Source organism: Typopeltis vanoorti, chromosome 1, assembly GCF_054136105.1.
Source record: "Typopeltis vanoorti isolate ZY-2024b chromosome 1, IOZ_Tvanoo_1.0, whole genome shotgun sequence".
Taxonomy (NCBI): Eukaryota; Metazoa; Arthropoda; class Arachnida; order Uropygi; family Thelyphonidae; genus Typopeltis; species Typopeltis vanoorti.
Window position 1 is genome coordinate 104,061,011 of NC_143549.1, and position 25,469 is coordinate 104,086,479.

The 25,469-nt window shown below is 36.0% G+C and overlaps 1 protein-coding gene across 1 annotated transcript in view; it reads right to left on the bottom strand.

The window, feature by feature from the left end:
* Positions 1 to 25,469, bottom strand: part of IntS8 (integrator complex subunit 8) — a 307,298-nt gene that overhangs the window by 21,408 nt on the left and 260,421 nt on the right. Inside the window, exons 22-23 of the mRNA XM_090392448.1 lie at positions 10,400 to 10,461; positions 4,519 to 4,637 (exon numbers count right to left, since the gene is read on the bottom strand). Of these exons, the coding sequence (XP_090248574.1) occupies positions 4,519 to 4,637; positions 10,400 to 10,461 (181 nt within the window). The remainder of the gene's footprint in view (positions 1 to 4,518; positions 4,638 to 10,399; positions 10,462 to 25,469) is intronic.

The following is a 25,469-nucleotide window of genomic DNA, read 5'->3' on the forward strand; positions in this document are numbered from 1 at the left end:
AAAAGTAAGAGGGCGCTATTGCAGCTAGTAACAGGGTGCTAAAAAGGGGGGAAGGAAGGGAGAATAAAAAGGGTTTGCACCCCTTTCTCAAGGCTTTTTTCTCACCTATTGGATGATGATTCGACTTCTCACGTGGACTGGAAGTTCCTGACGGTGTTTCTTGGCGATAGTAGGACATCAGACGGTGCGCTTTTCCCTACGATGTCTAAATTTCTGCTGGTACTAAAGCGTGAGATGTTGGCATATGCTGCCTTTGCTGAAAGTTCCGACGGAATAATATTGCGGATGTATATTATGAACCGGCAGCTAGAAACGAGCATCGCTGGCTCGAAACAGATCGAGAATAGACAAGGGAATAACGCCAGGTGCAGAGCATAGCTTAATCTGATGACCATAGTGATCCACCACATGGATGCAAGCTTATGGAATTATTGAGAGGTAATTCAAACAAAGGACAGTTCAGACGGACCTGGAGATCCTGCCACAAGAAATGATAAAGTACAGATTTTGTTGTATAATTACCCAGTCGGTAAAAGGGAGAGATCATTGTAGTGTAATAATGTATGGCCAATATTTAAGAACTTTAAGTGATTATTTAGCAGTGGCTAATGTCCATAAGACAAATTGTCTGGAATGATTACAGATGATTGTGACTAGTTTAATACGCAAGCCTAACATAGTAGGTAAAATATTGATTAGAGGTGTATAATGTGTATATTATGTGTGTTTAATCTCTAACTTAAAAGAAGGATTAATTGTTCATGCATTAGAGTATTAATCAGTTTGATACAGTTTGATTTAGCATGTCACTGAACTAATTGAAAGTGAGATTGGTCTAAGTGTATAGTATGTCTTTAGATTCCAATAAATATGTTTTTTCTTTTCTATACCTGAGTTTTGCCTGTGACATGAACCAAAACTACCACTCATTAATCTGAACCACAGCGGGGGGGGGGGGGGGGGGTGAAAGAAAGGTACAACATGTTGTTATAGAAGTTATGACTGCAAACCAGAATTTACTTAGCCACAGTAAAGCGTTTAGTTTATGAGTTTAAGCACTAAATTTATTCACCTATGTGCACCAAGAGTCTGGAAAAGTCTCCCTGAATAAGAGTCCCCTCTATTCTAAGATATTGGCTGGTGCAGCTTTAAAAAATAAATTTGTCAATATCTGAAGAGGAGATGGCCCCAGAAAGAAATTAGAGGATTCGTTTCTTTTAGCAAGGAATAACCTTTAACAGTTAGGGTAAGACCGTGAGAAAAATTAGGAATTGGCTAGAGATATAGAATTTACTTTCCTTACAGAAAGAACACGTAAGAAGTGATACAGATATTAGAGTCAGGGCAATTTTGTAAGTCTTGTAGTTATTGTAGAGAGGAAAATAAGGGAAGTAAATTATTTAACGAAGAGAAAATATATAACAGTACTGCAGTAGCAGGGATGAATAAGGAGGAGAAGAAACTTGTTCTGTGGGTTTCGAGGTGTACTGTAAAAGGATGTTGGGCAGCAGCTGTACGTGTTCTAATGGGCTTGGTACAGGGTGGGGAAATTATTGATGTTGTTTCAGATGAACCTTTCCCATGAAAGTATTTATAGAATATACAGATTGAAGAGACCAAGCGTCTATGTGAAAGTGGGGGGAGCGAGTTGGTGAGGGATGGGTCATTTATTAGTCTAATTGTTCCCCTCTGTATTGAGTCCAGCATTTTGGAGTCCCACTCCAGATGTGAGAGCAGTATTCGAGAACTGGGCAGATTTGTGACTTGTATAGTGTTAACAGCTGTTTAGAGGTGAAGTAGCATCTTGAGTGAAAGAGAAAACCTAGTTTTTTGGAAGTTGAGGATGCAATGGTTGTGATGTGTTTATGCCAGGAGAGGCTTGATGTCAAGGTAATTCCAAGAAAAGAAATTTCGTCTTGTCTGTGAATTTGAGTGTTACCGAAAACAATGCTGGGGAAAATGGTTCTTTTTTGTGAGAAATAAGACAGAACTGCGTTTTACTAGCGTTGAAATTGACAAGGTTGTCTGAGCCCCATCGGAGGATGGCTTGGAGGTCGGAATTAAGGGCAGTGGTGGTTGATGTTCTGTGGGTTGAAGTGAGTTGTGTAGGGTAGGGTTTGTCAAATGAAAGGGAGGAATGTAGTGTGCTGTCATCTGCAAAACTGTGTATTTGGTTAGAGGTCAACTGAAGTAGGTCATTGCTATATAGAAGGAAGAAGGGTTGGTGAGAGAACTGAGCCTTGAGGGACCCCAGCATTAGTTGGATGGTGAGAGGATAGGGAGCCGTCTACCATCACACACAGTGTGCATCCAGACAGGAAGCAGGCAATCCATCTGCAGAAATCCTGAGGCAGTCCAAATGATGGGAGTTTGCTTAGTAAGCCTTTGTGCCAGACTCGGTCAAAGGCGTTGGAGATATCAAGTGCAACTACTTGGGATTCGCAGAATTTCTCCATAGCGCTTGTCCAGTGATGGGTGATGTATGAGAGTAGATCTCCTGTTGAATGGCTTTGGCAGAATCCGTACCGGTGGTCACTTAATAGCTGGGTACCTTCAAGGTAGATTAGGATTTGAGAGTTGATGATTTTCTTCATTACTTTAGATAAGACTGAAGGGAATGAGATAGGACAGTAGTTAGATGGCAGTGATTTGTCACCCTTTTTAGGAATGGGTTGAATATAGGCCAGTTTCCAGGTTTTGGGATATATATACCAGTGGAGTAAGAGTGTGTGTACAGGTGACATAGGATAGGAGTTAGTTCAGATGCACAGACCTTCAGAATAATTGGAGGAATTCCGTCAGGGCTAGGAGACTTTTTTGTGTCTAATTTAGACAGCAGGTTTGTGAAGTCTTTTTGGCAAAAAGATATAGGGGGACATTGCATGTTGGGCAGTTGGAACGACTGGAGGGCATTTCCTATTGTCAGTTATGTGTGCATTGGAGGCAAAGTGTGATGCCAGGAGGTTAGCCTTTTCTATGGGTGATGTTGCAAATGAGCCATCTGGGTATGATAGAGGTGGGAATAGTGTAGGGCATTTCGGTTAAAAAGAGTAGGTGGGGTTTGGTGGACTGCATGTGGTAGTGGATGCTGTTGAGGTCAGAGTTGAGGCCATGGATGTTGGAGAAGGATATGCAAGGTTCTGTAAGGCATGGATTTGACCCCAAGGGTCCTGCACGTTTCTTATGCAGTGCCTGCATGCTGGTGTTCTTGGTGGCTACTGGCGTCACTTGGTTTTTGTACTAGTTTGGATTGTTTGTAGTCTATTACCCAACTATTGTCTCCATTTTGGCGTTTTTCTTCTAGTTGTTTTCGGAGTTGGCATCTTTGTTCTCTCTGGGTTAAATCAGATTAAGCACGTATGAGTGACTGGGGACAAGTGTCCTTTAGCTTGTTGTTTATCGCTGTTATAAATTTGGTTGTGTTTATTGGTGAGTCGCAGGTCACTTTCATGAGACGTGGATAGTTTGTTCCGTCCTTTCTTTTGTTTATGGGTCCGATAACATTTGACTATGTTTCTGGGATCGAAATTGTATTCTCCTGCAAGTTTGCCCGATGTCTTATTTTAGGAATTTACCGTTTTCTGTCGGAAAGTTCAGGATAACAGCGTTGAGTTTCCTATTTTCGGCCTCGAGCGACTCATGTACCGATGATGTGATTAGTTCACTAAGTTCGTTAGCAGGCATGGCCACTGATCGTTGAGCATCTCGAGCTTAGTTTCCAACTTTCCGATTTTGGAGGAGAAGGTATCGATCACGATATTAAGCTGCTGCTCAAGGTTTGCGACTCTTTTGCCTAGGTTTAGTATCTGTTTTGCGGAAGGGAGGCACATCGTACAGAAGTAGGGCTGGTTTAGATCGGTGAAAAGCTTGTGTGCCGATTCATTTCTTTTCGCGCAAGAAATATGTATCCAGTTGCAGCAGAAATTGCACAATATACCTTTTTTCCCCTTCTTTGACTTCTGTTTCACAGCTGCGGCACTTCTTAATGTCATTCGGTTTGTTGTTGATCGGCAAAGCTATGCTGACGGGACTTGAGGTAGTCTTCCGTTGTTGGCTTTTGTTGCCGCCATCTTTATTTCGGACAGTAGGCATAGCGATTTCACGTGGCTGTTTTTTAGTTGTAAAATATAGCAGATTTAATGGACTATGGGTACTTACGAGTTGTACTGTAGTAGTCAGATGCTTAGTACCTTCTGTTACTTTTCCGTTTGCTGCTTATTTTGTCCAAAAAACACTTGCAGCTACGATAAAATGCAGGAGCACAAATTTAACGATGATTATTCGCTGGCGCCACCTATACTTATCAGACCCAGAATAGATACCAAGGTTGAATTAATGCACCTGTATAAATATATAAAGGAATCATATATTTCTCATATACAAGGAATACAAGGTGTAGACTTGGTTACAAATTAAATTAAACTTGCCAATAAATTATATTCTGGTTCAAAGTAAATCAAATTTATTCTGTACTTCACATGCAATCACTACTGTTTAATTCCCTTCCCAAGAGCTTACCATAATATAAATCTCCACGTGTCCTTAGCCAAGAAGAATGGGTTGGATGGACTGAGAGTGCATGTTGCAATGTCTCCTGGAAAACTGCTGTAACTGATGAAATATTGAATACAGCAGCACTGAAAAATAATGATAATAATATATGCACTTTTTTTTTTTTTTTTCAAACTGAAAAGTACAACTGCAATATATATAAATTTCATATACATAATCCTACATAATATGTACTTTAATCTCTTTGTAGGTTAATCTGCATGTATCTAAAATTCACATGCAAACTTTTAACACTGCAGATTGAATATATCACATGAGATACTAAAAAAAATAAAAATAAAATCTCAAAAGTATTTCAAAAAATTGAAATCTTAAAGTTGGTATCTTATAGGAATCTTAGAACTCATACTTTCAAAAAGTAGTAGTCCAAAATCATCAGCGGGAGTCAGACCCAGAATAGATACCAAGGTTGAATTAATGCACCTTTATAAATATATAAAGGAATCACATATTTCTCATATACAAGGAATACAAAGTGTAGTATCTTATTATTAAAATACACTGGATCAGAAACAGTTATATACCTCTGAATCAAAAAATTGGAATAATCAAAGAAAATGTGTTGAATAATTTGTAATTCTAATTTATTGCACAGAAAATAATTATTACCAAATATGAATTAGCATAATCTAAATCTACATACTTTGTAGATTACATAAATTCTTATAATTTATATTACATAAATATGTAATATAAATTATAAGAAAACTGTTATTTGAAAACATTCACAAAATTAGAATAATTTTTAATATGGTGCAAAATATTGGAATATTTTAAAATTTTCCGATTGGATTTGAGGAGAGCATAGAAATAGCATATATTTCAGTAGCTGTGGGACTGACTCGTGTGAGGAATCATTTGTAAAATTTTCAGTTAATCATTTGCTAAACATATGCCACATAAACAAAGGCCAAACTGAACAGTATATAGCTAAGGAATTGAAATATTCTCAAACAAGCAGGAGTAGAGACGGATTCTATTAACCGGAGTTTTCAAAATAATCACTGCAATAGCGGCCGAAAGGTAATAACTACATCAAGAGATGAGAGGAGATTGAAGAATATCATGAAGAAAAACCAATTCCAAAGTTTAAGGTATTTTTGCAGGAAATGGAAAGAGCTAGATGTAAATATGCCTAAATCAACGACATTGAGACAACTTCCCAAATTGGGTTTTAAATCATGTGTGCCTAAGATTCATGGGTTTTAATTCATGTGTGCCAAGCAAAAGACAGCTAGAGTGCAATGGTGTAAGCAAAGACTGATGTGGGGTCAAGAGGATTGGAAAAGGGTACTTTTTAGTGAAGAAAGTATGTTTTGTCTGTCCCATTGTCATCAAGGGATACAAGTTTGTCATTTTAAGCAAGAAGCATTTGATAAAGAATGCATGAAACATTCAGTGAAATTTGCAACCTCTGTCATAGTATGGACCACAGAGGGTCCAGGAAGGCAGTGTATTGTTAACAAAAGAGTGAATTCCAAAGTGTACCAAGAAATTCTTGAGCACTTTATGTTACTGGCATTGGAAGATTTATATGATGGTGATTTCCTTTTTCAGTAAGATTCAGCTTCTTATCAAACTTCCAAGACCACTACTAAATGGCTCAAAGAAAGGCAAATCAATGTAATTCCTTGGCTGGCAAACCCACCAGATTTAAATTCCACTGAGAATTTGTGGGGTATTATGAAGAAACATCGTCAACAAGTTGCCTCAAGAGACAAAAATGAACTTGTTTCTAGTCTGCAGACCACGTGCGCATGTTTTGACAAAAAAGACTGTCAACCGCTAGTAAATAATATGCCCAACCATTTACAAATGGTCATAAAAGCTAAGGGGAATGCAACAAAGTACTAATTATCATGTTGTTACCCTTTGACTATAATTTTTGTGCATTTATTTTTGCATTATTCTAATATTTTGAACCACATTAAAAAGTATTCTAATTTTGTGAATGTTTTCAAATGACAGTTTTCTTATAATTTATATTACTTTTTTGTGTGTTTACATGGTTATATAATCTATAAAGTACATAGATTTAGATGATTCTAATTCATATTTAGTAGTAATTATTTTTTATGCAATAAATTAGAATTGCAAATCATTCAACACATTTTCTTTGATTATTCTAATTTTTTGATTCAGAGGTGTAGAAAGTACTTGGTAACAAATTAAATTAGACGTGCCAATAAATCATATTCTTGTTCAATCCTTTATCCTAGTGTAAGCAAACTTTTTTTTTTTTAATATACATATCTGGTCCACACATGAAAGGTCACAAGACTTACAGTCATTAGTGCCATGTGTGGGCAAGCAGAATAGAAGAAAGGAGGAATCTGTTCACATTTTGCTTGAACAGCTGTGGGTTGTAATCTTTGAGGAAGGAATAGTGGAGAGACTGTTCCAAAGGATAAAAGTAGATGGAACGAAAGAGGAGGCAGTGAATTCGGTTTGGTGAGTTTTAAGGTGGACCATAAAACGGTGTTGGTTAGCATTGACTCTTGCTTTAATGATTTTGGAAGAGAGTGGAGGAATGATAGTGGCCAATTCAGCACAGCACTGTCCATGTAGAAGTTCACATATCTGTAGAAGAGACACAAGGCAGAAATTGAACGTCTATGAGAGAGAGGAACTGAAGTGGATTGAACAATCTCATCAGCATTTGATACAAGGATATGATCTGCATTTATTAAAATTATTATAAGAGTCTGAATTAAAAAAAAATGGTTTATTTAGAAATCTCCATATTAAACCTCTCTATATTTGTGTTTATTATATCAATCTGAAGAAATACACAATAGTGCTGCAAGATACCATCTCTTCGAAACCTCACTGACTTCCTTAATGGTTTAAATCTAATTTACATCAGCGATAGAAGAAGAAGAAGATAGATCCACTTCCTTCTTGGATGTTCTCATCAGTTGACGATCATAACAATCTTACTTTTGAAGTATACAGAAAAAAGTTTGATACAGTATCTGCATTCACGTTCCCATCACTACTTGGCACAAAAAAACAGGGTATCATCAAAACATTAAAAAAAGCCATTATGTTATCAAGTGATCATAATAAAAAAAACAAGGAAATAGCTTATATTAAAGACATTCTTCAAAAAAATGGTTACAACATCAAAACTATTAATAACATTGAATAAACCATCACTGGCTCCAAGTAGTTATGCAATAACAACCAGACAATGATACAGACGTGGTTTCTTTATCTTATATCAAGAATGTTACAGACAAAACAGCAAAAGTTCTACAAGAACATAACTTAAAAGCTGTAATAAGTTTAGTTTAATCCTTTATCCAAGTGTGAGCAAACAAAGTTTGTGCCTGAAAGTATCTTCAGGACTGAGCTAAGGTGGTGCAACACCAAGGCAACTCGTGGCAAAGGTAGAGAAAGCTATCATCACTCCTATCTCAGTATCTCCAATAATGCAAAGCACATCTCCTTGCAGATATGTGTAATACTATGCATTAAGGCAAGGGCCACTACCCAGACCAGTTTCGACCTTTATTGAGGTTTCGTCAGTGGGAACCAGGCCCAGTAGTGGAGACACCAAAATAAACTCTCAACTTAAAAGCTGCCTTTAGACCTGTACAAAAATTCTCCATGATGTTTACCTAAACAACCCCATCACATCAACCTATGAAGAGACCAGGAGTTTATAAAATCTATAGCAATTGTGGTGTTTGTTATGTTGCACAGATGGGATGTCTTGGAGAAATCTGACAAAAAGAACATGTCAGAGATTTAAAGAAAAAAATAACCATATAAATCTGGATTGGCCTTTCACACTATCAATGAAAACCATCAAGTCAATTGGCAAATCGCCAAAATACATAAATAGAATTTAATACTTATGTATGTAAATTTAAAGAGGCTAGTGAAATAATATGATGTTTGACCCAGTGTAATTTAACCATTTCACCTTTGCAATACAGTCAGACATTGTTGCTGTTAAATAGCTCTTGATCAATGCCCAAGCAACATCTGTTTTCTTTCCACTCAACTCCTCTTTCCATGCTATAGCTCCATTTATCTCCTAAGTTTTTTATAATCACCAACCTTGTAGTTCCAGATATATTCATTCACCATGGAAATTCTCATATGACTGACTACAACCCAAGTAATCAGATAACCTCATGGTTACGCTTGACAACTGGGGAAAGATTAGACACTGAATTCACAATCATATCCTCTGATGATATAATCAGATCTAAGCCTCAATATTTATGTGCCCTCCATTACATACTGCCTAAGAAAGATGTCCTTTAAAAATTAAAAAAATTCATTCTCCTTATTTCCTAATGCTATTTCTTCATTACAACCAATACTTCATCATAATTAAAATTACCCATAATGATTGCCTTCTCGTACACGCTAAGTCAAGATGCCTATATATTTCTTTGTTTCCACCTTCCATAATTATTACCATTATTATTATTCTTGCATGACACCTCCAAGGAGTCCAAAGACTCATCGAGGGGGAAGGCACCTACTCTACAACTGTCGCTGCCACTCAATCCACCAAACTACATCATCTACACCAACGCCATCTACTGCCCACCACCATCACTAGTATTTTCACAGACAATCACAAACATCCATGCCCACAGCGAAATTTGAACCTCCAGCCTTTTGGCTGGAGAGCGGATGTGCTAACCACTCGACCAACCAACTCCAGCCTATAGCATTACCCAACTGAATATCTCATCCTGTCAACCTCCACTTAACACCATACTGCTTAAAAATTGTTGTCACTATTTACCTGTTACATCTCATCCTTGTGTGGACATAATTTCCTTGATATCATCAGCAGCATTCTTCCATTATCATCAGGATATCATTCTCATCAGGATATCATTCTCATCAGGTCATGTTTCACTTATTCCAACTATTTTCAGGCAAATAAATTCAATCAATGAACAAATTTCATATTTTCTTTCAGATACCGTTGGGATTCATAAACAAACATAGGAATTCATTTCTTGATTTATGAGTAGTCCTACTGATGCCACCCTTCACCTGTGACTTCTCCACACTTGTTTTTTCTCTGCTCAACTTTACCCTTAAACCCCAGGCTAAATTACTCCCCATGCATCACATGTCATTCCATTGCTATGCTGAACATCCCTATACATACATTCATCACTGCTTCCAGAATATACTCTGCTTATAACCCCCCCCCCTCGTTTCCCTGTCCAACATGCATACCTCTTCTCACCTCTCACACTACTCTCATCTCCATTCACAATCACTTCAGTCTCACCTGGTCCACTCTCTAACTCACTTACATTACCTTACCTCAACTGATACCTTGTTCACATCACACGTTACACTTCCTTCTAGCAAGAGGCTCTCCAGTTGATTTGCACCAAATGTTATGTATTTAAATGGAATCCATCTCTTTTATACAATTCCACACACTCCTTGAATGCATTCCAACACCAGCAAACTGTACTTGTTTTTCTCCTCACACAACCTGCTAGCATACCATTCATGATTTTTGCTCCTTGTCTGAACTCATCATACCTGGACAGCAAATTAACTGCCCATCCTACCACTGTTGTCCTTCATTCTTCTCAATAAACTCCTGATATCCATCCACACATTCCCCCCATGTCCAACAAAAACCATTCATTCCTACCCAGTAACTCTCTCGTATACTTATTTCTCCTATCCTGAGCATGAGAAGTTTCCTGTTTTTTTCAAAGAGAGAGAGAGTTTCCCAAGTATGCTGAGACACTTGATAACTATCTTACATTTAACATTTGCTATTTAACCAGAATGTCAGAGTGAAAAAAATGACTTCTTTTATACTTACTTGCTGACAACTGATGGCCATAACAGTTGGTATTCTAAAAATACTTCACCATTTGTGTCATCCTGTAAAATAAGTAAAAAATACTAAGTATTTATCACCTTATTTTTGTTAATTTAAAATTTCTTTAAGAAGTTAAATTAATATTTATATTCTAAGTGTAAGCATTCAAATTTTATATTGTTCCATGCATGGCATATTTACTAATACTTCTGCATGTCTATGTACAGTGAAACAATGAAAATCAGTATTGGTATTAGTTGTAATTATGGCCAAAGCAATTAAGGTTATGAGACTAGTATAATATGTCAGTTAACTGAATTTATATCAATAGGATGAAAAACAGTTTTTGGAAGAAAATTCTGTTATCTTCATAAGAAACCAGTTAACTTACAACTGAAAAACCCTTATTTATGTTCCTAAATCCATATTTTTTCAAAGTGAAGAATAAATGTTGCATTATCCTTGCAGTAGAGGTGTACCAAGTTAGCAACAAAGCTATTTGCACAGAATGTTTCAAAATGCCTTATGTCTGTTGGCCAGTCAGGCCAACAGGCATATAGTGGATATACAACCATTGGCCAAGTGGTTATTTATCCACTCTCCAACAGGCTGAAGGTTTGCATCCGCCAATGGGCATGGATATTTGTGATCAGCTTTAGGTGGAAGATGAATTTCCTTGCCCCAGTGTGAGACCACCACCCTGCTAAATTAGAGGCTGAAAAAAGTTCTGTACTTGGTGTCAGGGTTTCTGAATTATGAAAAAAAAAAAATACAAAAAAAAACATATAAAATCATTTTAAATAAGAAAACAAATATCATTTACAATTGTGAGGTATAGCAATTTTATTGCTATGCCCCACAGTTGCAATGTAATTACTAGAGCAGTACTCTTTGACCTGGGTAGTACCACCCACCAGTGGGCGATTTAAGCTTTCAGGTGAGTGGCAGAATAATTATATGCTATATTAAAAGCATTCAAAATGTACAAACTCGAATTTGTGAGAGAATGTATGTGAAAAGAAGTAGTTACTATCATAAATAAAAAGTTTAAAAAATATTTGTGAGATATGGCAAATAATATAATACGAGATTGTTCCAAAATGACTTTATTCATCATGCCTTGTTGGTTGGATGCTTGGAGTGCATATGGCTGTACAGATATTGAACATACATAAAACAAGATTGTGCCGAAATGTTTTCATTCAACATGCCACGATATTGGTTCATTGGTGCAGATAGCCTCTGTGACTCAGTTGAAACATTGATGAGATTTCTGATTTTTTCGTATTATTATTGTGTTGCGATTTGAATAATTTGTACAGCAAATATTGAAACCATGTCTTCTCAAAAAAGCTCGTGGATCTCAAGATCGGTTTCATCTATTACAAACAAGCAACTTCCAACGTGTTTACTGTGCTACAAGATATTTTCTAATGAAGCAATGAAACCAAGTCAATTGCAAGAACATCTTGCTTTAAAGCACCCAAAAGATAAGCCCATTGCATATTTTTAAGAACTATATATGAAAGATTTCAAAATTGTTCTACAATAACTACATCATTCAAGAAACAAAATGCAAATGCAAAAACAAAGAATGAAGGTGGATTAACTGCAGCTTATCATGTATCACAATTAATTGCAAAAAGTAGTAAAAGCCATAACATCGGAGAAACTTGGATAATACCTTCTATCAAAGAATTTGTCTCAACAGTGATGCATCAGGATTCAACTGAAGTTGTTATAAAAACATTGCCCTTTAGCAATTCCACGGTAAGGTGATGCATTGATGAAATGGCAGTTAATGTTAAAAATAAACTTATAGTGTTATATCGAGGTCTATATATTATCGATGTTTCTATATGATTTAATACAGTTATTTCCTTTCTGTCTTCTGTAATAGTTTTCCAATAAGTTAAATAAATCAGCTATCACTCTCCTTTTCTTAAACAAACTATAATTCAGGCCGGTCCCAAATTTTGTGATGTGTAATCCTTTCATTCATTAGGGCTTTGTCTATGTATGGGACAAGGCCCTAAAATTATGTCCTCTGAGAAAGTCTGCCTGTTAAATATTGACGAATTTATTTTTTTGCTGCACCAGCCAATACAGAGGATAGATAGGATTCTTATCCAAGGTGGCTATCTCAGAGCAATACACAGTAATAAAATTTCAAACACTAATCTAACTATTCTCACTTCTCTTTGTTTTACATGCAGTCGTGGTCTGAAAGATCAAACTATATTCATATGTCCCTCCCGCTAGGTTCGGTAGTAATTTTATGAGTGGCAATTTGAATTCATAAAATCGGCTGGATTCAGGCAAATGATATAAAACATATTTATTAAGACTTAAGAGATATACATGAAAAATATAAGGTACATAATTAACTTAGTCACCTTCCTAACAAAATTCTGATATCAATAATAACACTATAATACATAAATCATAACTTGGACCATAGAGTTTCTATAAACATACATATTTCCAGCTTAAATTATCTTATCATCCACTCTAGGGTCATTAATCATATCTCACAACATATCAAAGTTATTTCACATACAGATTCCTTCTAGGGTAACATTCTTCAAAGTAGGGACAGGGTACTGCCAAATGGGATAATCACTAAAGTTCTCTACAATTTGTTCATTCATAAATTAACCTATAGAGTTCTGTCATATCTTTAATTGGAAATCAGATGCTTTAACATTCTACGTTACCATCCCATGGAATGTCTTTCTGTTCTATCTTCAGCCTTGTCTGGACATCAAGGCACTGTTGTGGGCTACCGTTCTTCGGGTCACATATGATAGCAGCACGATCAGGTTCTCCGGGACGATAAGGCGGTGTGCCGCTCTGGTCTTTCTCTGGAATCGCAGGAACACATTTGTATCATCAGTCACACAATATAGCTCAGCTATTCTGTTATGAAGAGATAGCTAGCCTTGCCTCGCAAACCTCGATAAGCCTTTCATGACTTCTACGGCCGACCAGGAATCATCCCGTTGGCAGAGACGGAGAGCCAATGTCCAAGAACGCAGGAACCAGGAACCAAAAAAGCCTCGTGTGGGGGGGAGCTTGACCCTTATGTTTTCCCTCTCTTTCTCAGAGTCTCTCACGCTTAGCTACATTGTTTACCGCACGGCACTCATTCACTTGCGCATGGCGTTCTTCCGTGAAAGCGTTCTAGCTTCGCTATCCTTATAAATTCTCCTTCCCTTAGGCTACATTGTACTGGACAGCTAAAGTGTGACCTTTGGACTATAGCTTACACTCAACTTGCCTTCACACAATACATAGAATGGGATACTTTAATTAAATAATAACCTTAAATAAATCCCTTTATTTGACTCTGTACCAAACTGGTTAAGTCTCACATTTCTTAAACTAAACATTTCTTCAGTTTTGCTTTAAATTATAATGTACATTTCAATTTCCATGCCAAAACACAACATTTGTCTTAGAATGAAATATATATATATATATATACGGCATTCCTATATTACCCAGAGGCAAACATATGTGCTTACTTTCCTATTTATTGGGAAACCCATGTCGAACTATGATAAGATAGGAAATCTTAATTTCATAATCTATCACAATTCAACAATAGCTATTCTTCAAAACTCAACATTTTTCATGCAGTTGGACAATGTCTACCACTGCATATAATAATGCTTTATTGATAGAATAAGTATGGTACCTTGATAAAAACAGTACATTGCAAAAAGAAATATTATTTACTTTAAATCTTATTACAGATGCAAAAGAATTATGAATATTTACTGCTGTGAAATTGCTTTGCAAAAAATAATATACCCTTCAACAATACCGTTGCATGCACTACTGATGAAGCAACCATAAATGATAGGTCGCTATTGTGGTTTTGTAGGAGGAGAAAGTGCCAAATGTTTTGTGTATTCATTGTGTGGTATGTAGGCAACATATTGTAGATTTCAGTACAAGCCTTCATTCATCATTAAGTATAATAATTAGGGCTATAAATAAGATCAAATCAAATACCAAAAATGATAGAATGTTTTGACAGCTGTGCCAGGACAATAATGAGCAATTTATTAGGTTACTGTTACACAAAGAAGTTCGTTGGCTTTCAAAGGGTGCGTGCTTGACTCGTTTCGTTGAATTATATGAGTGTCATCATACAGTTTTTTGAAAGTGAAAATGAGGCTGTACTCTGTCAACAATTAAAAACATTAAAGCATGATTTTATTTGGTAGGCATTTTTAAGAAATTTAATGAAATTAATTTGCAGCTTCAAGGAGCCAACATAACATTTATCAGTTGCAAATTTATTCATTATTCAGTGAAAAACTTGATCTTTTCCATCATAATCTTTTGAAGAGGGAATTTCATCATTCAGAATTGTCATCAATAAAAGATGATGTAACTTCAGAGGAGATTGAAAGGTTAAGTAGTCACCTCAATAAACTTCAAATGGATATGGAAAAACAATTTAGTGATATTTTGAACTTGAAGGTGTATGAATGGATGGTAAATCCTTTTACTGCAAATGCTGCTGAGGCTGATATAACATGTCAAGAAGAACTATTAGACTTTAAATATGATGAAAAGAGCAAATCGAATTTTAATAGTGGTGGATACCAAAAACTCTGGCAAAATAAAAAAAAAAGCATGCCTTATATTCAAATACATGGAAAATGATATTTGATTTACTGCTATCTTTTCCTACCTTATATTTAGTGGAATCAGGCTTTAGTGCTGTGAATCATATTGTCACCAAACAGAGCTGTCCAAAAATCACTGAAAGAGGAGACCTTCGCCTGTTCCTTATGAAAAGCGAACCAGATATCCAAGATTTAGTTTATCAGCATCAGGCTCAAGGGTCTCATTAAATTAAAGGTGATTTCAATTAATTAAATTGTTTACGTAGAGTGTGTAACTTTTTTTTTCTATTTGAATATCAGTGGATAAGGAAATTTTACTCTCACAAAAGTTACAAAAGTGGGCACTAAGTATTAAAACGCTGAAGAGCACTGACATTTAAAATCTTTTGTGGATTGGGAGTCATAAAAAAATTGTGGACTATGAAGTTCACAGTAGTCTGATGAATTAGTTAAAAATAGATGGATCTATATGAGGAAGATTCTTTCATATAAGTACAAAGAGGTATGATTAATCTAAACAGTTTGATTACAAGGCACTTATTTCACTTTCTCTAAAGAAAACAATGGCAAATATTTCTTTTATGTTACAGGAAAAAATTGGCATAATAATCATCATCAAATTCCTGACATATCTTTAGGTGATGTACAGGATCTTATGATAGTACTACATGAAAAGTTACAACATTACTAACTTTCTATCAACAATTTTCCTCTAAATTAGCCTCTTATCTGTCAATGTTCCAATATCATCAGATCTTATATTTCTATCTTCTAAGGAACGTTTTACTGTATCAATCCACCTACACCTTGGTCTTCCAAAGGCAAAGAACACTTGGTCTTTCCTGGCAAAGAACACTTGTTTAGCTAATCTTTCATCTCCCATTTTGTTTAATTGGCCATACCACCTGAGATGAACTCTGTTAACACATTCCTGCACTAACAATGTCAAGTTCTTTATGACTCCTAATATCCTAGTTTTTAATATGATATTGCCATGAATGCTATCTGTTCAGTCCCTTAATCTTTCTCAAGACTCTCATGTCTGTGATCTCCAGTCTCTCATCAAGAGTTTTATTTCTAATTCAGCTCTGAAATTTTTAAGTTAAAATTGATTTGAATACTGTCTTGTATACAGCTAGTTTAGTGTTTTGACTAATCTCTCTCTTATTCCATATAAATTTATTCAGCTGAATTCCTACCATACCAGCTTCGCTAATTTTGCTGTCTATTTCCAAATTTAATTTTCTATCTTCACTAAAAATTATGCTTAAATAGCTGAAACGTTTTACATGTTCAATAGGTTCTCCATTCAGGATGCAGTTGATGTTTAAAATTTTTCTGCCTATTTTCTTTATCTTTTTAATGCTGATTTTCATACCAAATTTATTATAGCAATTATTCAATTTGGCCTAAATAAATCCAGGACAAGTCTGCAGGGAATCCAGCAGATTTACTACTTAAGTAATTCAATTAATTAATTGCCACTTAATTTTACACAAACACAAACAAACAAACAAACACACACACACACACACACACACACACACACACACACACACACACACACACACACACAGTCATCCCTTGACTTACGTCTGTTCAAAGATACATCTGTGATCCTATAAGGGAATAAATAACATTTTCAACTATACTTTCATGTGCAGTGACAACAGCGCAGCATTCAGCAGCACGTTCAGTAGGCAATCGGCACATGTCTTCAACAGTTCTTCTGCTGATTTTGTGTTTGAGAAATAGGTTATTTGTGTGTTTATCATTAAATATTTTGTGCAACATGGCCCCTCCCTGCACACCCCCCCCCCCAATCAAAAAACCTAGTGAAGAATCACAGAAAAAGAGCAATTGATCTTGAAACGAAGTTGCAAGTTATAAAGCAATGAAGCTGGTAAGCCCGTCACTGTGATCACACACGACTTCTGATGGTCTCTTTCTACAGTGACAACCATTTTGAAAAATAAGGATAAAATCGTAGAAGTAAGTTGTGGAGGGATCTGCTTCCATTAAATGGACTATAGTGATGAAGCAACAAGGTTCTATTGGTGATATAAAAAAGCTACTTGCATTATGGATAGAGCAGCTGAACCAAAAACACATATCCCTTAGCACTATGACCATAACCACTAAGGCTCTTTAACATGTTGAAGGAGAAAGCAGGGCTCAATTATGACTATGAATTCAATGCTTCTTCTTCTGGTTGATTCATGATGAAGTAGAGTTTTGCGCTGCATAATGTGAAAATGTATGGTGAATATGTATCATGCTATTAAAAATATTGCTGTGGCTTGGGACAAAGTGACCTCTCAATGTATGGGTGGCATATGGAAAAAGACATTAAAAAGGTTTGTTGGAAGTTGTGAAAAAAATGAAGACCTTTGTAAATTGAGTGAAGAAATAGCGGGCCTAAAAACAATCTGAATCTCGAAGTGAATGATGACGATATAGTGCAACTCACAGAAAGTGCCCATAAAAAGTCGACCAATGAAGAATTGGTCGAACTGGAGGAACAACATGTTGCAGAAGAGAAAATGAAGAAGGGAAAAGAGAAACAAGAAGGGGTAGTTAAACAATTCACAGTGAAGAGTCTTGCAGAAATGTTCTCTGAAGTTAGTGATGATCTCAAAATGGCTGAAGACATGGACCCCAATGTTGAACACTACTTATTAGTAAAAATGCAAGTACATGATGCATTTGTTTGCCACAAACAAATTCATGATGAAAATAAGAAGAGGAATAAGCAAAGCACATCAGACATTTTCATCAAAAAACAAAAGGTTACACCAGAAGAGCTGCAGCCTGGTACTTGACATAGAGAAGGTAATGAAGATGTGATTGTAGAGGAAGATTTGGGTCTCTTTCTACAGTGACAAACATTTTGAAAAATAAGGATAAAATTGTAGAAGTAAGTTGTGGAAGGATCTGCTTCCATTAAATGGACGATAGTGATGAAGCAACAAGGTCCTATTGGTGATATAAAAAAGCTACTTGCATTATGGATAGAGCAGCTGAACCATAAACACATATCCCTTAGCACTATGACCATAACCACTAAGGCTCTTTAACATGTTGAAGGAGAAAGCAGGGCTCAATTACGACTATGAATTCAATGCTTCTTCTTCTGGTTGATTCATGATGAAGTAGAGTTTTGCGCTGCATAATGTGAAAATGTATGGTGAATATGTATCATGCTATTAAAAATATTGCTGTGGCTTGGGACAAAGTGACCTCTCAATGTATGGGTGGTATATGGAAAAAGACATTAAAAAGGTTTCAAAGCTCTTAAAAAACGGTATGACAATTCTGTTAGGGGTGATGTGGCTGGATATAAACTGAAACCAATTGTGATATGGCACAGTGAGACTCCACGAGCCTTCAAAAACATTTGGAAGCATACTCTTCCAGTTCATTATCAGAGCAGTAATGCACAGTACAGATTTATATGGTTTAATAATTAAAATGACACTATACTTATTACAGTTAAGTCCCTAACCCCCTATAACTTTGTTGCTTTAATGTATCGACTTGCATCCTGCCAGATGGAACTGAACCCTGACGTAAGTTGAAGGATGACTGTGTATACATATATATACATACACAGTATATTCATTTTTAATATAAACTGACTATAAACCCGAGAATTATAACAAATTGAGATTTATTTGAAAACGCAACATGTTTCGTCGATATTGACTTCATCAGGCATTAAGAACATAGAAAGATATCAAAAGACACTGAAATAAACATTGAGACACCCTAAAGCTATACAATTATAAAGTTATGATATTCGACTGTAAATTACAGTTATTATGAACTTGTGCTATAGTCCTTGTTAAAGTTTTATTGTTGTACACTTGTGCATGTGTGGAACCACGCGATCTCCAGTATCTGATAGTAGAGCTGAAAGAGTCAGGCAAATTATAGCTGAGATTATTGTTCGTATGAAGAGGGTCCAAGGTGATTTCTTTTGACTCTACAATGCGACGTTCTACCTCATCATGGCAAATGTGTAGGTTTGAAGTTGTTGTCCAATTTACTTCGTGTTGGTGGCTTTCGTTGATCGTGTTTATTGAAAACAGGACATGGCTGACAGGGCAGTTGCTCTGGTTCTCTTATAAGCAATGTCTCTGAGGTGCTCCTCGAGACGTAGGAGAATAGATTTCTCCGTTTGGCCATAGTAAGGTTTTCCGCACTCACATGTGACTTTGTATACACCTGGAAATTGTGCCAACATGAAGTAAATTGGACAACTTCAAACTTACACATTTGCCACGATGAGGTAGAACGCTGCATTGTAGAGTCAAAAGAAATCACCTTGGACCCTCTTCATATGAACAATAATCTCAGCTATAATTTGCCTGACTCTTTCAGCTCTACTATCAGATACTGGAGATTGCGTGGTTCCACACATGCACAAGTGTACAACAATAGAACTTTAACGCGGACTATATCACAAGTTCATAATAACTGTAATTTACAGTCAAATATCATAACTTTATAATTGTATAGCTTTAGAGTGTCTCAATGTTTATTTCAGTGTCTTTTAATATCTTTCTATGTTCTTGATGCCTGATGAAGTCAATCTCGACGAAACATGTTGCGTTTTCAAATAAATCTCAATTTGTTATAATTCTCAGGTTTATAGTCAGTTTATATTAAAAATGAACATATCCCAACCCAAGTTAATAGTAGTAGTCATACACAGTATATATATATATATATATATATACAAATATACAGTGGTACCTTGACTTACGAACTGCCCAACATACGAAGTTTTTTCATATCCCATTTTGATCTCTAGATACGAACCACGATGCTTTTCTTTTCAAAGCCTGTTTTGCATTATACCATTTTTTAAACTTTTTTATGCACGTTTTGCTGAGCGCACACTGAACTGTCTCAAGTGTAATGATTGTTGTTACTACGTCGTATTTATTTGAAATATGACGAACACTGCACGTATTTGCTTTTTTGTGTATCTATTTCAGTATTTGTGTAAACAAACAATACACTTTGTGAAGATTTTTTAAGGTTTGTATTTATTATGTGTACTGTATGTATTTCTTTTTATAAGTGACGTGTTTTATTGTAGCTTCACGATTATTTTCTGAATAATCTACCAGAAAAGTGTCATTTCACTGATCAGCATATTATTTTCAACATGGAGCCAAAGAAAACTAAGAAAGAAGAGAAGAAGAAAATCACAATAGAACAACAAACAATAGAAATTAAGAAAGAGATTGTGGAAAAATATGAGAAAGGAGTCAGGCAAAGTGATCTGTGCAAGTAATATGACTTGTCCAAATCCACCATAGCTACAATTGTGAAGAAAACAGATTTTTATAAGGAACTGGATGTGACCAAAGGAGTATCTATCATGTCATCTCAAAGAAATAAAGTTATGGAAGAAATGGAAACTTTACTACTCGTCTGGATTAATGACATGCAATTGAAAGGAGATAGTGTATCTCAAAACATGATCTGTTTACAAGCTCAAACTATTTACAAAGATCTTTCGCAGAACTTGCCTACCCAATAGCAGTAGCAAAGACATCGGCAAAGAATTTAAAGCTAGCAAAGGATGGTTTGAGAAATTCAAGAATAGAACCGGTATCCATAGTGTTGTTAAACATGGAGAAGGTGCTAAAAGGTTGAAATTCCTGCACGAACCACTGAAAGGTTTGGAAAGGAATTTCAGAAACTGATGGAGTCAGAAGGTTACAGACCAGAACAAGTTTTCAACTGTGATAAAACTGGGATTTTCTGGAAGAAAATCCCTTAGAGAACATTCATCATAAGGAGGAAATGGCATTGCAAGGACACAAGTCAATGAAAGACAGACTAACTTTGCTTTTTTGTGCCAATGCCAGTGGTGATCTGAAGATAAAACCTCTGTTGGTTTACCACTCTGAAAATCCTAGAGTCTTTAAAAAGCAGAAAGTTAACAGGCATAAACTCAGCGTTATGTGGAGAGGTAACAGCAGAGCTGGGTAACCAGGTAATTCTTCTATGAGTGGATGACAGAGGTCTATGCTCCACAGTGAAACGTTATCTACAAGAAAAGGGTCTGCCTGAGAAAGTTCTTCTTATAATGGACAATGCTCCAGCACATCCACCACATTTGGATGAAGAGTTTAATTTCATCAAAATTAAGTTCTTGCATCCTAATACCACACCACTCCTACAACCAATGGATCAATATGTTATTTCCAACTTCAAAAAGCTTTATACCAAAGTTCTTTTCCAAAGATGTTTCAAAGGTATCACTGACAAAGAATTAACTCTCAAGGAATTCTGGAAGAATCACTTCAATATTCTTCATTGTTTGCATCTTATTAGTCAGGCATGGGAAGATGTTTCTGTAAGAAATCTAAAATCAGCCTGGAAAATGTTATGGCCCGACTGTGTCCGAGGAAGGACCTGAAAACAAAATTGACATTGTAGATACAGTTGTCTTCCTGGGCAAGACCATGCATTTGGAAGTTGATGAAGCAGACGTAGAGGAGCACAATGTTGAGATGACCACTGAAGAGCTACAGGAGTTAAGAAGAGAGCAGGAAAAAGAAAGGGATGAGGAGGAAAAGCAAATGTCTTCAGAGAATGAAGACAGCAACAAAAAAAGGGAGCAATTCCAACAAGTGATGTAAAATAAATCTTGCAGCACTGGGGCGAATTGCAAGAATTGGTTAACAAGTGGCATCCAAATCAAGGTGTTGTTTCTAGAGAGCCACGAATATCTTCAATGACAATGTCATTAATCACTTTGAAGGGTGTTAAGGAAACGACAGATTCACTCAACGTTGGATAGGTTTTTTTAAACCTCCCTCACCTAAGAGTAAAAAGCAACTGATGACAATAAATCGAAAACTCCTGAATCACAAAACCAGCCACAAGAAAATCGATTTTTTTACAATTTAATGGAAGATGATTTTCATACTAATCATGTAAAACCAAAGATTTCATAAATAAAAATTAATATGTAATGGTATACAAAATGCATATTTATAGTGTAAAAATGCTCCTTCTCCATTTCTTTGCATTTTCTTCATTTAGTTGAGAATTTTTTTTTTTTTTTGAATTTGGGAACGGATTAATTGATTTCCCATAAGATATAATGGAAAATTGGGTTTCGAGATATGAATCGCAGTTAGGAACGAATTAAATTCCTAAGTCAAGGTACCATTGTATATATATATATTTTGTATTTTTAAATTTATATTTCAGATAATCCAGAACCCTTAAATCTAGACATCAAGTGGAACTTCTAGCGACTTCAGGTCTCCAATAAGGGGCAGTGATCTGGGTGATGAAGTTCATCTCCCAGCTAATGACAATCACAAACATCCATGTCCATGGCAGGATCCAACCCACTGATAGTTTATTACTAGCCATCCATTAACAGTTTGTAATTCTTTTATATGGATTATAACTATAATTCATAACACTTTTCATTATTCTAGCAGAAAAACAATCTGAAAGAAAAGAGCAGTTAAGATACTGAAATCTAAACAACTTTTATAAGATACGCTGAATAAAAACATGCATTCATTATCCAATGAAAATCAATCACTGATATCATTCTCTACTGTTCATAAGTACAGTATGTTCTTGTAAAAAAATTTTCTACTGTTACAAAACATATTTTGAAAACAATATTCCTATTTAATCCCTTCACCTAAGTGTAAGCAAATAATACACAAAAGGATATCTTCCTAGTTGGAGGAAATGCTAACTAGACTACTAGGAGGTAGATGACCTTCATCGCCCCAGTGAAACACCAACACCCTGCTTATTTGGGACCTGAAGTGGCAAATGCTATGTTTGGCCTCCAGAGCAGTGACTCCAGCATCCACCCCCCCCCCTCTCTCTTCTCCATGCAGTGTGAGTGATACTTTTCAAGGGTATGCCTAACATATTTAGAGACCCTGACCCTCTATGTTTCAGCAGTTAAAACAGTGGTAACGCTGGCCAGTGTTACTGTTCAGGCCCATATATTAAACTGCTTTAATATATGGGCCTGAACCAGTCAATAACAAGTCAGGAGACTTCCTAGTTGATTGGTGCACAATCCCACTGCCACATGCTATGCTGGATCATACCTGGTGAGGGAGTCCAAGTAGTGGTATGTGGGAGACATTGTTGAGGTCAGAATGACAAGGAGACTAGTTGCTCTCTGTATGGGTGTCATGTTAATGTGTCTACCTTATCCACTGCATGTCCCCAACTCTTTACTTTCATCTAACAATAAACCAAACATGAAACAGACAAACAATGATGTCAACACTGTGAACAAAATAAATCTCCCTCAACAACAAATCAAACCAAACATAATATTTTAAACTTTACCAGAATCCCTACCAAAAAAAATAATTTCTGCACTTTCCAAATATCCATGATATAAATTCCAACATAAACAATATTCATCACCACTTATACACATCCAAAACCAGACCTCATTCTTTTAACAGAAACCCAAATTGCAGCTATATCAACAACAGTTCACCTCCAATGCCTCAATTATATTCTTCATTCATTTCACCACAAAGGTGGCACCTGTGTCTTTGTCCATTCTGACACTGCCAGCCAGAGAATGCCAAATTTAGAATCTTCTGCTTTTGACCTGCTCTGACTGAAGGTTTCCTTGCCCCACTTAGTAACATTCATCTGTTGCATTTACTGGTTTCCAAACTTTGAAAACCATAAAGACCTCTTCATCTTCCTCTCCATGAAATTCTACCATCTACAATCCACATATCCAACCCACACTACTAATCAAGTAGGTCAAAAGTTTTTGCTACAAGCAACGATCTAAAGCAAATTGTGCAGCAAGGGTGTAAATTGGGATCTCTGAAGATTAATGTTTCCCAAATTTTGGGAAGTTTCTTGCAACAGTATTTGTTTGCCAAACAGATAGGCCTGCAGCATGGCATCCTATCACAATGCCTCTTTCTAACATTGCCAGTTCCCTTCTTGCAGCTATTTCGCCTGGACACAGTCGTGCTGACTTGGGAGCATTATATTTCTCCAATTTATACCAGCTACAAACATAACTTGTTACATGGCATGATGCACCTTTCACATGGTGGTGTGCATTGACTTCTTTCCAAACAGTGTATGTTGGTAAGCTTTGACATCACCTCACTGTTTACCAATCTTACTCTGAATGACACCTTAAGATATCAAAATTGGAGATGTTAATCTCAGCTGTTTGCTTTATGCGGATGATGTTATACTTCTAAATAAATCCAGTACAAGACTGCAAGATTCCCTGACTAAATTGAATAACTGTTGTAATAGATTTGGTATGAAGGTCAGCAATAACAAGTCAAAGACAATGAAAATAGGCAGAAGCATTGAAAATATCAACTGCATTGTGAATGGAGAACCTACAGAACAAGTAAAACATTTCAGCTAATTAGGCATCATTTTTAGTGAAGATGGTAAATTAAATATGGAAATAGACAACAGAATCAATAAAGCTGGTATGGTAGGAAGTCAACTGAATAATTTTATATGGAATAAGAGAGAAATTAGTCAAAATAATAAATTAGCTGTATACAAGAGACTATTCAAACCAATTTTAACTAATAGATCTGAGAGCTGGGTGAGAAATAAAACACTTGACCAAAGACTAGAGACCATAGACATGAGTCCTGAGAAAGATTAGGGTGTGAACAGATGGCATCAATGGCAATATCATATTAAAAACGAGGATATTAGGAAAGAACTTGCTATCAGCATCCAGGAATGTGTTAGCAGAGCTGATCTCAGGTGGTATAGTCACTTATACAAAATGAGAGATGAAAGATTAGCAAAACAAGTGTTCTCTGCAAGGTTGGCAGGGAAAGACCCAGACCAAAAAAAAAAAGATCCAGAGGAAGACCAAGATATAGATGGATTGATAAAAAAGTGCCTTAGAAGATAGAAATATAATATTTGATAATGTTGCACTCTTGACAGGTAACAGACTGATTTGGAAGAAAATTGTAGATAGGAAATTAGTAATGATATAAATTTTTCATGTAGTACTATCATATCCTGTACACCCCTTGAGGGTATACAGGATATGAAATAATAAAATAGTTCATAAAATATTTCATAAATAAATAATAATAAAAATATCTTTTTCCTTCAAGAAACACATTTTTTATTAGTGGATATTCTGGATATTTTTCTTAGAGAAACAAAATTTATAAACAGATAGGGGAAACTGCTACAGGTTCCTCCTCTCATCCCTACTTGCAAATTTCCACAACAAAAATTTTAAAAAATGAGCTACAGACTCAGAACCACCTCCCCCTTAAACCTTCTATTTGGCTAAGATGAGTAGATGATGTGTTCTTTTTTTCACTTCATGGCCCAGACACATTAGACTCCGTCCTCTGTCACCTCAATAGTATACATTCAAGAAT